The 14,233-nt window shown below is 45.3% G+C and overlaps 2 protein-coding genes across 2 annotated transcripts in view; both read right to left on the bottom strand.

Moving 5' to 3' along the window:
• Window positions 1-1,829: 1,829 nt before the first annotated feature.
• Window positions 1,830-14,233, bottom strand: part of LOC140737498 (sialidase-2-like) — a 28,302-nt gene continuing 15,898 nt past the window's right edge. Inside the window, exon 4 of the mRNA XM_073063955.1 lies at window positions 1,830-2,100. Coding sequence (XP_072920056.1) covers window positions 2,065-2,100 — 36 coding nt within the window. The 3' untranslated portion in view covers window positions 1,830-2,064. The remainder of the gene's footprint in view (window positions 2,101-14,233) is intronic.
• Window positions 11,598-13,743, bottom strand: LOC140738334 (sialidase-3-like). Its single transcript, XM_073065545.1, has 2 exons — window positions 13,717-13,743; window positions 11,598-12,755 (listed from the first exon to the last, which is right to left on the bottom strand). Exons 1-2 carry the CDS (start codon window positions 13,741-13,743, stop codon window positions 11,628-11,630), a joined length of 1,155 nt encoding a protein of 384 aa, XP_072921646.1. The 3' UTR covers window positions 11,598-11,627.

The following is a 14,233-nucleotide window of genomic DNA, read 5'->3' on the forward strand; positions in this document are numbered from 1 at the left end:
GGAGTAGGCTTGAGGGGCCGATTGGCCTACTCCTGCTCCTATCTCTTATGTTCTTATGTTCTTATGATTATAGGAGTTGACTCTGGGACTGCAGGAAGTGGTTCTGAAGCTGTGCCCCACCCCCTTACTTTAAAAATCTATTCTTCTCAATTGATCAATATGTCATCTCTGGATGATATCAGATGCAATCTCCACCGTGTAGGAGAGTGGTCCAGATCTGTCCTCAATCTTTCCGAGCACCCACTTTTGATCTTCACTGTAGTCCCTCACTAGCACTGCTTGTCCAAGAGTGAAACATTGAACCTCCTTGTTTGAGGAGCCCTCAATTTGTCTCAGGTGCTTGTCCTGCATAGTCCTTCTGGAACTGGGTTTGAGGAGATCCAAGCATGAGTGCAAGGGACAACCCAGGAACAACACAGCTGGTGAGTAGTTGGTTGTGGAATGTGCTGCGTTGCAAAATGCAAGGAGGAAATTGGTGAGCTTGAGGTTCAGTGTCAGTGTCATGTGTTCTGCTGACATTGCATGCAGTGTGTTGTTTAGACACTGGGCAAAACCTTTCCAACAAGTCATTTGTAGCTGGGTGGTATGGATTCAGATGTAATATGTCTTATTCCATTCATTTTCAGAAATGACTGAAACTTGTCACTTACCCTGTGACTGGGTTAAAGAACCAGCAGAAATGGAAAACACTTTGGTGTCTGGTATTACTAGTAACTGATAGTGTTTATTAGTAAACTATGCAATACAGTACTATAGAATGCAAATATATGAAACAGGTTAGCAATAATATATACAGAAGTGTGGAAATAGGAACCAAAACCAGGCTCTTTCAAACCTAGGGGTAAATGGATAGAGTCTTACAATGGTGAAGAGTTCACATCAGTTCAGATCGAGGTAGTTATTTGAGTAACGTTGGAGAGAGAGAGAGAGGTGATGAGAGGTGATACCATTGCTAATGAGCTTCCTGTTGTCTCCCGCAGTCCTGCTGTGGTCAGCAACTATGACCATAATACATACGACCATTCTTCAGTGGTAGAACTATCACCCAGGCAAGGGAGGACACACAAATAGTTCCCCACTGGTTGCACCTTTTCACACTGTGAGCCACTGATCGATTTCCCCGAATCAATCCTCCAAAACCCCACCTTCCTGTGGGTGCACAAAGCTCGTTCTTGTCCCGTGGTGTGTCTGTCTGTGTCCCAGCAGACCTGCTTTTTATCTCCACATGCTGGACACAGGCTGTCCATCAATCGGCTCTGTCCTGCTGTCTCTGCAGGAATCTTAACAAGCAAGCGAAGTGTCCTTGGAGAAAGGTAAACTATCAGCAGAGGAACCATAACATTAAATCTTGTCTCTCTCTCTCTCATTTGCGCTGGACACCTTCCCCTCTCTCTCTCAATAGCAGCACAGTTCATAGGGTCAATTCTGGACCCAGTTTCAAACTCAGTTTGCCCATCACAAACTGTTCCATAACAAACTGGTTCACTGTCACTGACGAAGTGTTCTGGAACACCAGTCCATGAGAAGAGGCTTCACAACACATCAACAGTGAGTGCGGCTGTAGTGGAAGATATTGGAAACACTTCCGGCCACTTTGTAGCTGCATCCACGTGCCCATGAACACTCTGGAAAAATCCCCATGAATCCTTTGCCAGGGATGGAAAAGCATTGCTCTTGGCAACCTCCCGACATGTTGGCATCCCACACAGTGCATGGGAAGCTGCTCGATCTGCTGATCTATCCCGGGCCACTGGAGAAACCTATGAGCCAGCACTGCCATTTTAACCTTGCGCAGATGACCAGCATGTAGCTCCTCCAACATCTTAGCTCTCAGCTTGGATGGTAAAACAAACTCTCAATCCTGCATATTGTTCCTAGCACTGGTAAAAATTGGGGAAGTGGGATTTCAGTTGCACATTCAGCCATTTACAGTGGCCTTCTAGACCTGAGTGTTCTCTTCTGTAAATTTTCTGTAATTGGGACAATCCATCAGCTTTTCCATGATTTGTCGTCCTCTTTGAATTCCGTCCTGTAATTGTGTCCTCCAAGAAACAGAGCCCATCACTACATTCGTGCTGCTGCTGTTGGTGGAACCCCCTTCTGTGGATTGAACATGGACACGACTGGTTGCTGAACAGTAACGAGGGTAAACTCTCCATACAGATACTGGTTGAAACGTTTTACACCCCAAACCAGATTCAAGGCCTCTCTGTCAATCTGTGCATAATTTTTCTCTGTTTTCCATTTGGGAAGGGAGGGAAAGTGATGCAAATTCTATGGGGTGTTCACTTCCAATAATTTCCTTAATTTTCTTGTGCATTTCTATGCTGTTGTTAATATGGCCTTCTACTTCATTGCATTTTTGATTCAGCCATTCTTCCTTTGTAATACTGCACAATTGTCTTGTCTGTCTGTCTTGCACTCGGTATAATAACAATTTTGTTAAGAATTGTTCTGAATTGAATTGAAAACATGTTAAGGCCAGAAACCTCTATACTGCAATATGGGTTTATTGAGGATAGAGGAACTAGGAAAGCAATTTTCATACTATGAATGCTTTCAGAAGGGCAATTGAATATCAAAATGATGTCTTCTTATGTTTGTTTGGTTTCACTAACGCATACGAAAAAGTGCAACATGAAAAATTATCTCAAAATCTTGCTAAACTAAACACTGGTGGAAGGGACCAACAACTGCTTCAAAATTTATATTGGATCCAAATGGCATAGGCAAAATTTGATGATAATATAAGCAGTTGGACTAAAATTCAAAGTGGAGTTAGACAGGGATCTATAGTGAAATGATTCTCAGAGAAATAGACCTAGATGGGATAGAAATTGGGGTGTTAACATCAACAATATAAGATATGCAGACGATACCACCCTAATAGCAAGTGCTGCTGAAGACCTATGTGTTGCCCTTAAGGCATTTGTTTAGCTTTATTACATTTTTGCTTTAGTAATTCGTTTGTAATTATTTTCTAGTTAATGTTAAGGTTGTTGAAAGTAAATTTGTTGTCTGTGATGTATCATGGCATGCGATGATGTCGCACCCGGTTTCGCTGCATCTTGTGGGAAAATACCAGTTTGGAGAAACAGGAAGGAGAAGGCTTGTGTGAGCAGGATCAGCACGAGAAAAGTTTTCATTCTACGCACTCAGAAACATCATAGAAGCAACGCCTTTTCACCATACGTTAATGTGGAAGAGTGAACAGTAAACGGTTAATCTTACTGGGATCCTGCTTCATTGACTACGGTTTACCTAGGTGTTTAGTTCAGAGTTTTTACACCTGAATGAGAACAGTACAACCTACAAATCCTCCTAGACAACGTCGTACAAACAAGTGCAGATTTTGGTCTAACCATCAACTGTAATAAAACCAAATGTATGTTAATATCAAAACAGCAGGATATTCCCAAGTGCCAATAGTGCATCAATAGTGCCAATAGTAACCAAGAGATTGAACAAGAGACCAGCTTTAATTACCTTGGTAGCTTTATATCACAAAATGCTAGAAGTAAAGTAGAAATAAAAAGAATTGCCATTGCCAAAACCAACTTCCAAAAAATGAAACTCATTTTTACCAACAGACACATTTCTATGACATCAAGGCTTAGGCTACTGAAAGGCTCTGGTCAATCTTGCTGTATGCTTCCAAAACATGGACTATAACACCAGAACTCCAAAGAAACTTAGATGCACCAGAAATGTGGCTTCTTAGCAGAATGCTGAAAATATATAGAGATAGGGTAACTAATGAGGCAGTACCCCAACGTGCCCATACAAAAAGATCTTTAATGAGAACATTAAATGAGAAGAAACTTTTTCCTGGGCCATGTCATCAGAAAGGGAGAAATAGAATGCCTTATATTACAAGGCCGTATGCCTGGGAAATGCAGAAGGGGAAGGGAAAGAAGAACATATATGGACAGTGTGAAAGAACTAACAGATCCAAGTATGCGAGATATCATTGACACTGCGTGGGATTGTTCAATGTGGAAAGCCGTGATCGCCAAAGCGTGTAACGAGCAAGGCACATGAAGAAGTTCACTTCCATCACTTGTAATGTGTAACATGATTGTCCCTATCCCATGAGGCGAAGTGTCACAGAGAAGCTTCACTGGATAATGTGGATCAGAATGTGTGACTACAGCGACTGACATCACTATTTCCTTTACCTTTTGAAAGCCAACTCACACTGCCTTGTCCATTGCTATTTCTTCCCGATCTGCAGTAATAAGTTCAAAGGGAGGAGCAGAGTAGCCAGGTTTGGCAGGAACCTGTCATAGTAATTGATGAATCCTAAACAGTACTGCAACTGGGACAATCATGTGACCATGGAAAGTGATGTTTGTTTTGAAGAATTCACACTTGTTGCATCATGCTCTGAGCCCATAATCTTCTAATGTTTTTAACACTGTATTGAGGTTTTGGAGATGTTCCTCGTTATCCTTAATGGTAAAAATAAGCATTTTTGGTCTCTTCTTCCTTCTCCACCTACAAGTAGGTCTCAGCTAATTCCACTTTGTTGAAGTGTTTTTGTGCAGAATAAACTAGTCTCGAAACGACTTACCGACTGCGTGTCGTTGTCTCTCGCTCTGTGTGTGGTGACCCCGACGGTCCAAACATAACATAATTCCAGCAGTGGTTTTTTTCTCGACCTTAGGATCATAGCTCAGGCGCCTTGTTCAGCTTTGAGCTCTTCTCATTCAGACAAACCACCATCTGATGTCACTATCAAGGACATCTTCAAAAGGTGGTACCTCAGGAAGGCAGCATCCATCATCAAGGACCCTCACCGCCCGGGACATGCCCCCTTCTCATCGCTACCATCAGTGAGGAGGTACAGGAGCCTGAAGACACACACTCAGGAATAGAATTTTTCCCTCTGCCATCAGATTTTTGAAGAGTCCATTAACATTTCCTTACTTCTGCTCTCTTCACGCATTACTTACTCATGATAAGATATTAATTAAATAGTAATTTTTAACATATTGCAGTGTATAGCTGTTGTAAAACAAGAAATTTCATGACAATGATGATAAACCTGATTCTGAAATCAATAGCACAATTATCACCAATTAAGAAATAGTTATGGATTTGTGTGATCACACCTGTCATCTTCAAAGTGGTTTAATCATAAATGTAAGGATTAAAGGTCTGCGAACAATGAGAACTTTAAAAAAATAAAATACAGGAGGTGCTTAACACCTGTGGTGTGGAAAATTCAAGGGATTTGGACCTAAGATGATTGACTCTTCATCTGTTCATGCAGTTTCGCTCAAACTGCCGACTTTCTGGACGCTGCGACCACGCGTGTGGTTTAGCCAAGCAGAAGCTCAGTTCCAGATACGGCAGATATCTTCTGATTCCACACTACCATGTGGTGAGCGCCGTTGACCAGGCCCGGCAGGGGGGCACACAAGACAGAGGCAGGAGTGAGGAGGCCAGTGAACAGTGGTGTTTCTACCACCAGCGGTGGGGCACAAAAGCCCGCTGTTGTCACCCGCCCTGCAAGGGCGAGGACCAGGGTCAGCTGCCGCTAATGACTATGGCAGCTGTCCACCAGGACAGCCTCTTGTACGTCTGGGACAAAAAGTCGGGACGCCGCTTCTTGGTCGACACCAGAGCGGAGATCAGCGTCTTGCCCCTGATGGGGTATGACACCCGCAACAGGAAGCCAGGACCCACCCTGAGGGCCGCAAACGGCAGCACGATATGGACCTCCGGCACCCGCACAGTGCAGCTGCAGTTCGGCGCCAGCCGGTTCACGTGGGACTTCACACTGGTTGCGGTGGCCCAACCACTCCTGGGGGCGGACTTCTTGCGAGCTCACAGCCTGCTGGTCGACTTGCAAGGGAAAAGACTGGTACATGCCGAGACTTTCCAGACGTTCTCCCTGGGTGAAGCCAAGTTGCCGGCCCCACACCTGGACTCCATCACGCTGTCGGAGAGAGAATTCACCAGAATCCTGGCAGGCTTTCCATCGATTCTGACACCGCAGTTCACGGCAGCCATGCCCAGACACGGGGTACAGCACCACATCCCGACCCAGGGACCACCACTCCACGCCCGCGCACGAAGCTCCCCCCGGAAAAGCTCCGCCTGGTGAAGGAGGAGTTCAAGAGGATGGAGGAATTGGGGATTGTATGGAGGTCCGACAGCCCATGGGCCTCCCCCCTGCACATGGTGCCCAAAGCAGCCGGGGGTTGGAGACCATGCGGCGACTACCGCAGACTGAACAAGGCTACAACTCCAGACCGCTACCCCGTGCCGCACATACAGGACTTTGCAGCAAACCTGCATGGCGCACGGATCTTCTCCAAAGTAGACCTCGTCTGGGGATACCATCAAATCCCGGTGCACCCTGAAGACATCCTCAAAACAGCACTCATCACCCCGTTTGGCCTGTTTGAGTTCCTCTGAATGCCTTTTGGCCTGAAGAGTGCCACACAGACGTTCCAGCGGCTAATGGATGCGGTGGGACGCGACCTGGACTTTGCGTTCATCTATTTGGATATCATCCTTATAGCCAGCAGTGGTCGCCAGGAGCATCTGTTCCACCTCCACCAGCTCTACTCCCGCCTGCGTGATTTCGGCCTCATGATCAACCTGGCCAAATGCCAGTTCGGTCTCGATACCACCGACTTCCTGGGCCACAGGTTTACCAAAGACGGGGCAACACCTCTGCCCGCCAAAGTAGACGTATTCGCCACTTTGCCCGGCCCAACACAGTCAAAGACCTGCAGGAGTTCGTTGGTATGGTGAACTTCAACCACCATTTCCTCCCCTCAGCAGCCCGTATCATGCGCCCTTTGTACACCCTGATGTCGGGTAAAGGCAAGGACATTACTTGGGACAAGGAGGCCGTGGCCGCTTTTGTTAAAGCCAAGGAAGCCTTGGTAGATGCCACGATGCTGGTGCACCCCAGAACGGACGTTCCGACCGCCCTCACGGTGGACGCATCTGACACAGCAGTCAGTGGGGTGCTGGAGCAGCTCATCGAGGGGCGCTGGCAACCCCTGGCGTTCTTCAGCAAGCACCTACGACCACCCGAACTCAAGTACAGTGCTTTCGACCAGGAGCTGTTGGCACTGTATCTGGCAATCCGGCACTTCAGGTACTTCTTAGAAGGCAGGCCGTTCACCGCGTTCACGGACCACAAACCATTGACCTTCGCGTTCACGAAGGTGTCTGATCCCTGGTCGGCTCGATTGCAGCGACATCTGTGCTACAGATCCGAGTACACGACGGACATCCAGCACGTCTCGGGAAAGGACGACGTCGTGGCGGACGCACTCTCCAGACCAGCTGTCCAGGCCCTGTCCCTGGGGGTGGACTATGCAGCACTGGCGGAGGCACAGCAGGCAGATGATGAGATGCCCAGCTACAGGACCGCAGTCTCCGGTTTGCAGCTGCAGGACTTTCTCGTAGGTCCAGGTGAGAGGACCCTCCTGGGCAACGTGGCTACCAGCCAACCTCGCCTCATCGTCCCGGCAGCCTGGAGGTGGTGAGTTTTCGACTCCGTACACGGTTTGGTGCACCCATCTATCAGGACAACCATCCGGCTGGTCTCCAGCAAGTTCGCATGGCACGGACTTCGCAAGCAGGTCAGTGAATGGGCCAGAATGTGCGCGCAGTGCCAAACAGCCAAGGTGCAGCGGCACACTAAAGCCCCGCCGCAGCAGTTCGAACCCACCCACCGGAGGTTCGACCACATTCACGTGGATAACATGGGCCCCCTACCAGTGTCCCGAGGAGCGTGGTACCTCCTAACTATGGTAGACCAGTTCACCAGGTGGCCAGAGGCGGTCCCGCTCACCGACACATCTGCCGATTCCTGTGCCCAAACACTGATTGCAACCTGGGTAGCACACTTCGGGGTACCAGCCCACATTACCTCCGACAGAGGTGCCCAGTTCACCTCCAGCCTGTGGTCGGCTGTGGCCAGCCTGTTGGGAATGCAGCTACACCACACAATTGCCTACCACCCACAGTCGAACAGACTAGTGGAACGCTTCCACCGTCACTTGAAGTCGGCTCTCATGGCCCGCCTGAGAGGACCTAACTGGGTGGACGAGCTTCCCTGGGTCCTGCTTGGAATTTGCACAGCGCCCAAAGAGGATCTGCACGCCTCGTCGGCCAAGTTGGTGTACAGTGCACCCCTGGCCGTCCCGGGAGAGTTCATACCAGCCCCAAGGGGGCAAGAGGAAGAACCCGCAGCAGTCCTGGACAGACTACGTGAAAGGCTCGGCAACCTGGCCCCCGTACCGACTTCACAGCACGGACTGACCCCGACCCATGTACCCAAAGAACTGCAAAACTGTAAGTTTGTGTTTGTATGAAGAGGCAGACACTGGGCACCACTACAGCGGCTGTACGAGGGGCCGTTCAGGGTGATCAACAACAACGGGTCCACGTACGTTCTGGACATTGGGGGAGAGAGGAGGTTTTCATGGTGGACCGACTCAAACCAGCCCATGTGGACTTGGCACAGCCGGTCGAGGTTCTGGCATCGCGGCGCAGAGGCAGACCACCCAAACAGAGGCTGATCCAGACTGTGGACATTGGGGGGTATATCGCCGCTTCTGGGGGGGGGGGTGGTTTATGTGGTGACCCACTTTCTGCGCAGGCGAACCAGCTCACAAATAGCCAGTGCGCGGGGGGAGACTTTGGTAATGCACCTCTGATGTCATTTCCGCCCGGAGAGGGCGGGTGCTAGGGATTAAATGCCAGCGCCACGAAGTTTGAATAAACTAGTCTCCAAACGACTTACCGACTGCGTGTTGTTGTCTCTCGCTCTGTGTGTAGCACATCACTACAATACGTTTCAATAAGATCCCCCCTCAATCTTCTAAATTCCAGTGAGTATAAGCCTAGTCGATCCAGTCTTTCTTCATATGAAAGTCCTGCCATCCCAGGAATCAATCTGGTGAACTTTCTTTGTACTCCCTCTATGGCAAGAATGTCTTTCCTCAGATTAGGGGACCAAAACTGCACACAATATTCTAGGTGCGGTCTCATCAAGGCCTTGTACAACTGCAGTAGAACCTCCCTGCTCCTGTACTCCTGTTGGTAGCTTTCACATTTTAAGTTTCAAGGCTACCCAGTTCTGTGTCACTCTTACCCCTGTGTGTTTGTTCTCTGTGTAGACCGTTTATTTTTGTCTGCCTGATATACTCTTTGTATGTGTCCTTGCATTTTTTGCAAGCTTCACCTTTAAATCTGCATTTGTTTGGTGTACGTGAGCTCCTGTTTGTTTGGCCAGGCTGTTTCATATTTAGATGAGCATTCTCTGAACAATTTAATCATGCTCACTTTCATTCCAGACTGCAATTCAGTTGCGTCTCTGTCTGCAGTTTCCATTGAAACTGTGATTTCCACTGCTCTTTTAAATGTAAGCTGGGTTTCAGTTTTGAATGCTTTCTTTTAAGATTCCTCAAACTAAACAATCTCTTAGTGTATCATTAAGCTCCTTACCGAACTGACAATGCTCAGACAATCTCTGCAATTCCACCATGAAAATCAAAATGGTCTCCCCTTCTTTTGATTCCACTTATGCAACCTAAAGTATTCTGCAATCAACAAAGGCTTTGGCTCTAATTTTCCTGCATTACTTTGACAATATCAGGAAGCTCATTTCTCTAGCTTTTCATAAATTCTATCATAATTCTTTACCTTCCAGTAAATGTCTGCAAGACAACAATATCACGGTGGAATATGGTGACACATACACACTTTCATAATAAATTTATGTTGCACTTTGGAATTTGATGAAGGGTTTCAGCCTGCAACATTGACTGTTTACTCTTTTCCAAAGATGCCGCGTGGCCTGCTGAGTTCCCACAGTGTGTTGTGCGTGTTGCTTTGAACATTGATCTTTGTTGCATCCTCGTGTTTACATTTTCCACTCCTGCGCTCACACTTTGCTTCTGAATCTCCCCTTCAGCATCCTATACCGTTGTCTGGCTCTTGTTTTATTAAATATCACTTTCCTGGTGCCCATCCACCTCCTATTTAGTGTGAAGACCCAAACACGTACTGTCCTGCACTGTCTTGTGCACTTTATGTAGTCCTGCGTAGTTCTGTAGTCTTGTGTTGTCTCACATAGTCTAGTGTAGTTTTCTGTTGTTTCATGTAGCACCATAGTGCTGGAGGAACGTTGTACCATTTGTACTGTGTAGTGTATGATCGGTTTACGGTCGAAATGACAATAAAAAGCGACTTGACTTGACTTGATTTATGTGATTCTCAATGGAATATATTCTGTGGTGCTTATGAGATCTTTTGTGGAAATAATTTGACACTCTGGTTGTACAGATCACCTTCCGTATTGAATACATTCCTACAGTATTGATAAAATGTGGCATCCTGCACCACTTACACCAAGGAAGGGGCATGAGTACTGATGTGTCCAATCAGCACACACATCTGAAAATAGAAAAATATGTTGACAAATTTGGCTCTGATGTAGACTTGAAATTTAACTATTTCAGCTTAAATCTGAAATTCAGGCTAAAATAGCTAAAGCACTGACAGATCTTAACACAATCCTGCACTTATTGTGGGAATTAAACAAAGACAATGGGGTAAGATGCAGAATACATTGGACATGGGTAAGGGCTCGAAATTTCAGCATCTGTTCTTTATGATTTATATTGAATTCTGTAAAGACAGAGTCTACAATGTTGCAGGTCAAATGTTTATTACTCACTACAGTAGTTAGGTTTACAAAAGGAAGAGGAAAACACAAAACTTCAGCAGAATGTGTTTTAATTCGGATAAATACCAAATTGCCATCGGACTGTGACGGTGAAAAATAATGCAGCCAGCAGTGTCAATGAGCTTCAAAGGCTGACTCCCACTGTCATCATGAACACAACTTTCAGTTGCTGTAGATATTAGAGTTTGTGCTTTAAACATCAGCACAATGAGGGAACCACCTTTACACTGGAGAAAGCAAACTCAACTTTGCATCATTAACAACTGACCATTGCATTCTTTAGAGCAGAAACTTACTGCAATATTTTGATTCATGAGAAACTCTGTAAGAAATAGTCATAAAAGTGTATCTCTATTTCGAAAGAGACTGATCTTTTTTCAATAAAAGGTTATTCAAAGCTCACTGTTTCTATGCATGAACTCCCTTATTAAATTTATTTATTTCTGAGCATGATATTAGCAGACTGACTGCTGTTCTCTACCTCTGGCATTAATACAGAATGTGGAAATTTCCCATGTGTTCTCTGGTATCAGCAGGTGGAATCTGACAACCTGTTGTGTGCAGACCTGTTGTGCCGTGATTGTTTGCATTGAATAAAAGTGCTTTTGTGGTTATATCTGCATTTTCATTTCAAAGCTAGCAAGCATTACAAAATTCCTTTGATTTAGTTAACCTGCCAGAAGGTTATTTCATATGATTAACATACAATTCTGAATCTTCCCGAACCAGAAACCCTGGATCAATAGTTCCATATGAGGAGCACTTACAGTGCGACATCGAGCTTACATTGCCAGTGATCATCTGGAGCTCAAGAAAAGCAGCTATGATCTGTGCAAAGGTGTGTAAAAAATACCTGAGAGATCACTGGGGACCCAAGCATCCCAAACACAATCTATTCCAGCTGCTAGCAGCAGCAAGAAAAGCATTTGCTAATTGTGCATTTGTCTGCTTCTGGATTCCCAGAATCATTAATTTTCTTTATAGTTTTCTCAATAATATCATCAATTTGCAAAACACAAAATGAGATTGTATTGTTACCACCAGATTCAAACAAACAAGTAACAATAGGATTTCTTTCCTCAGGAAGTTTAACAAATGCCAGTTCTGAGTAGGCACTTTTATCAGGGAAAAAGACCCAAGGGTTTGTCCAGGTAAGACGGTCACCAGAATAAGGATTTGTCTGGGTATGAGCGTCACCAGAATAAGTACAAAGGTAAATTCCCAAATCCCTCTGTGGGTTGGAGTTTGTGATGTGTGAGAACAATATAATGTCAAAATTTGAATCATCACCTCCCTTTTGAGTGTGGTACGTTACAAGGTCAGGATAGTTTTGGACATTTGAAATGTCTGAGGCAGGAAAACTGATGATACTGCCATGGCAACCTGCTGAATATTCAACCAGCTGTTTGACCAGTTTCCCTTCTGTGAAGGTTTTTCCACCATCGCTACTGAAGGCTTCCACCCGATACTGATTCTTATTTGCTTTATTGTTCCGAGCATTGCAATATATTAAAGTCTGCTCCCTGGATCCATTGCCTTGATCCAATGACACCACCTGACATTCCCCACACTCCTCCCCAGATATAAATTCACCAATTTGCCAGGAATCCCCGTGATCATCACTGAAGAAAGTGAAAGCCCGTACCCTGATTCTACATATGGTCTCTATCACATGAGCATTGGCAGGGATAACAAGACGGCCACAGTTTAGCTGAATGCCATGGCCTGGACCCAGAGCAAATGTTGCCCATGTACTGATGGTTTTACATATACAAGACTCTTTTTTGGGACCATAGCATTTGTCTGTTAGATGTATAGTGACACTCCAATTGTGTCCATTGTCGACACTGGTAACATAACAAAGATGTGCAGCGTTTCTTCTACAGTTGATTTGCTTTTGCTCTGATATTGATCCTTCAACTGCAATGAAGAAGAGAAAGACTGTCTTCTTTCCTTTATCATAGACGGGACAAGGATTCATGGATCGGCAATTCTCTAGTTGTGCAGACTGGATAGGTTTTGCATCCTCCCACTGAGAAAATGAGACCAAGACATAGTCAGATAGAATAGAATTCTAGCAATTTTAACATTCAAAAATTCCTGGGGATTTTCCATTCATTGAAATGACATAAATACTCAACAATGAGAGCCAGCTGACCCATTCAGCTCAGCCATGTGTGTCCTGATCCCCTTTAAATGAACTGACTTTAGAATGGCTGCAGTTTTTGTTTGCCAGCACGTCCTACAATCCACAGCAGACGTCAATCACTTGACAAAAAGACAGCTCTGACTTCAGAAAGGAATTTACCTTTTAACAATTTATAACCACCATGATCAATCTGCAGTGATAATTTAACTTCAATCTTTTGCATTGACATTCCCCATTCCAGCTGTTTAAATCTGCATGATCTATCTCCTCTTAAAAGCAGATTAATTACTTTATTGTAATCCAGCCCCAAGTTTCAAACATCCTGAACCTGAGTCACGTTTAATCCTTTTCCTGTATTTCATTCAATGCCTGGGAACTTTCTCAGCGTCCCAGGACAAACAAGCATCAAAGTCTAAACATGCACCCAGTTATCATCGTACTCCAGTTTCTGACTCTGTGTCCAAGCACTAGGTTTCTCACATTCCTTCTACCCTGATAACAAAACCAACAACTGCTGCCCCTCCTTAATTGCTCTGGAGAGGGTGTACATCATGTACATCACTCCATATAGTCATAAGTGGAGATATGAATTGATGTTTTCACTATAGTTAAATTCATTCACAACAATGCAGAAAAGGAAACATCTTATCCCAGCATGCAGCAAGACCTGGATAAAAGCTAGGTGTAGGCTAATAAATACCAAGTAGAGTAACAATGATGGGTAAAGATCACTACCAAGAGAGAACATAAGATATAGGAGCAGGAGTAGGCCATCCGGCCCATCGAGCCTGCCCCACCATTCAATAAGATCATGGGAAACACCCTTCCCTTGTCATTCAATCACCAGATCATCCTGAGGAGGAATAACCATTGACCAGAAATTCATTCAGACCAGCCACTCAAACACTGTTGCTGATCTGACTGGTATTATGCCAACTCACCTCTTGATTCCCGAAATCACAGGTCAAGAAAGTGATTACGTACTCTTACTATAGTTTGAACAGCATTAGAACATCATTCAGTGCAAAGCTGCTTCTCTAACTCTCTGTACTCCAGCCTATATCATTTGCCTGTTTTGTCAGCACCTCCCAAACCCAACATCAACCTAAATTACAAAGGCTGTAGCTGAAGGAAATGCCACCAATTCTCCCCCCACTACCCCAAGTCCCAGACCACCAGAGGTGGGAATATATTGTCATTCCTTCATAAGTGGCTAATATCTGGAAACTTCTGTGGAGAACCTTCACCAAAGAGGTTGCTATACTTCATGAAAATAATTCCCAGCGTGTTCCAATGAGTAATTATGGAGAGAAACAAAAAGAAGACCTTGCCAGTTACACCCACATTCAAACAGTGAAGAC

Source organism: Hemitrygon akajei, chromosome 2 (assembly GCF_048418815.1).
Source record: "Hemitrygon akajei chromosome 2, sHemAka1.3, whole genome shotgun sequence".
NCBI lineage: Eukaryota > Metazoa > Chordata > Chondrichthyes > Myliobatiformes > Dasyatidae > Hemitrygon > Hemitrygon akajei.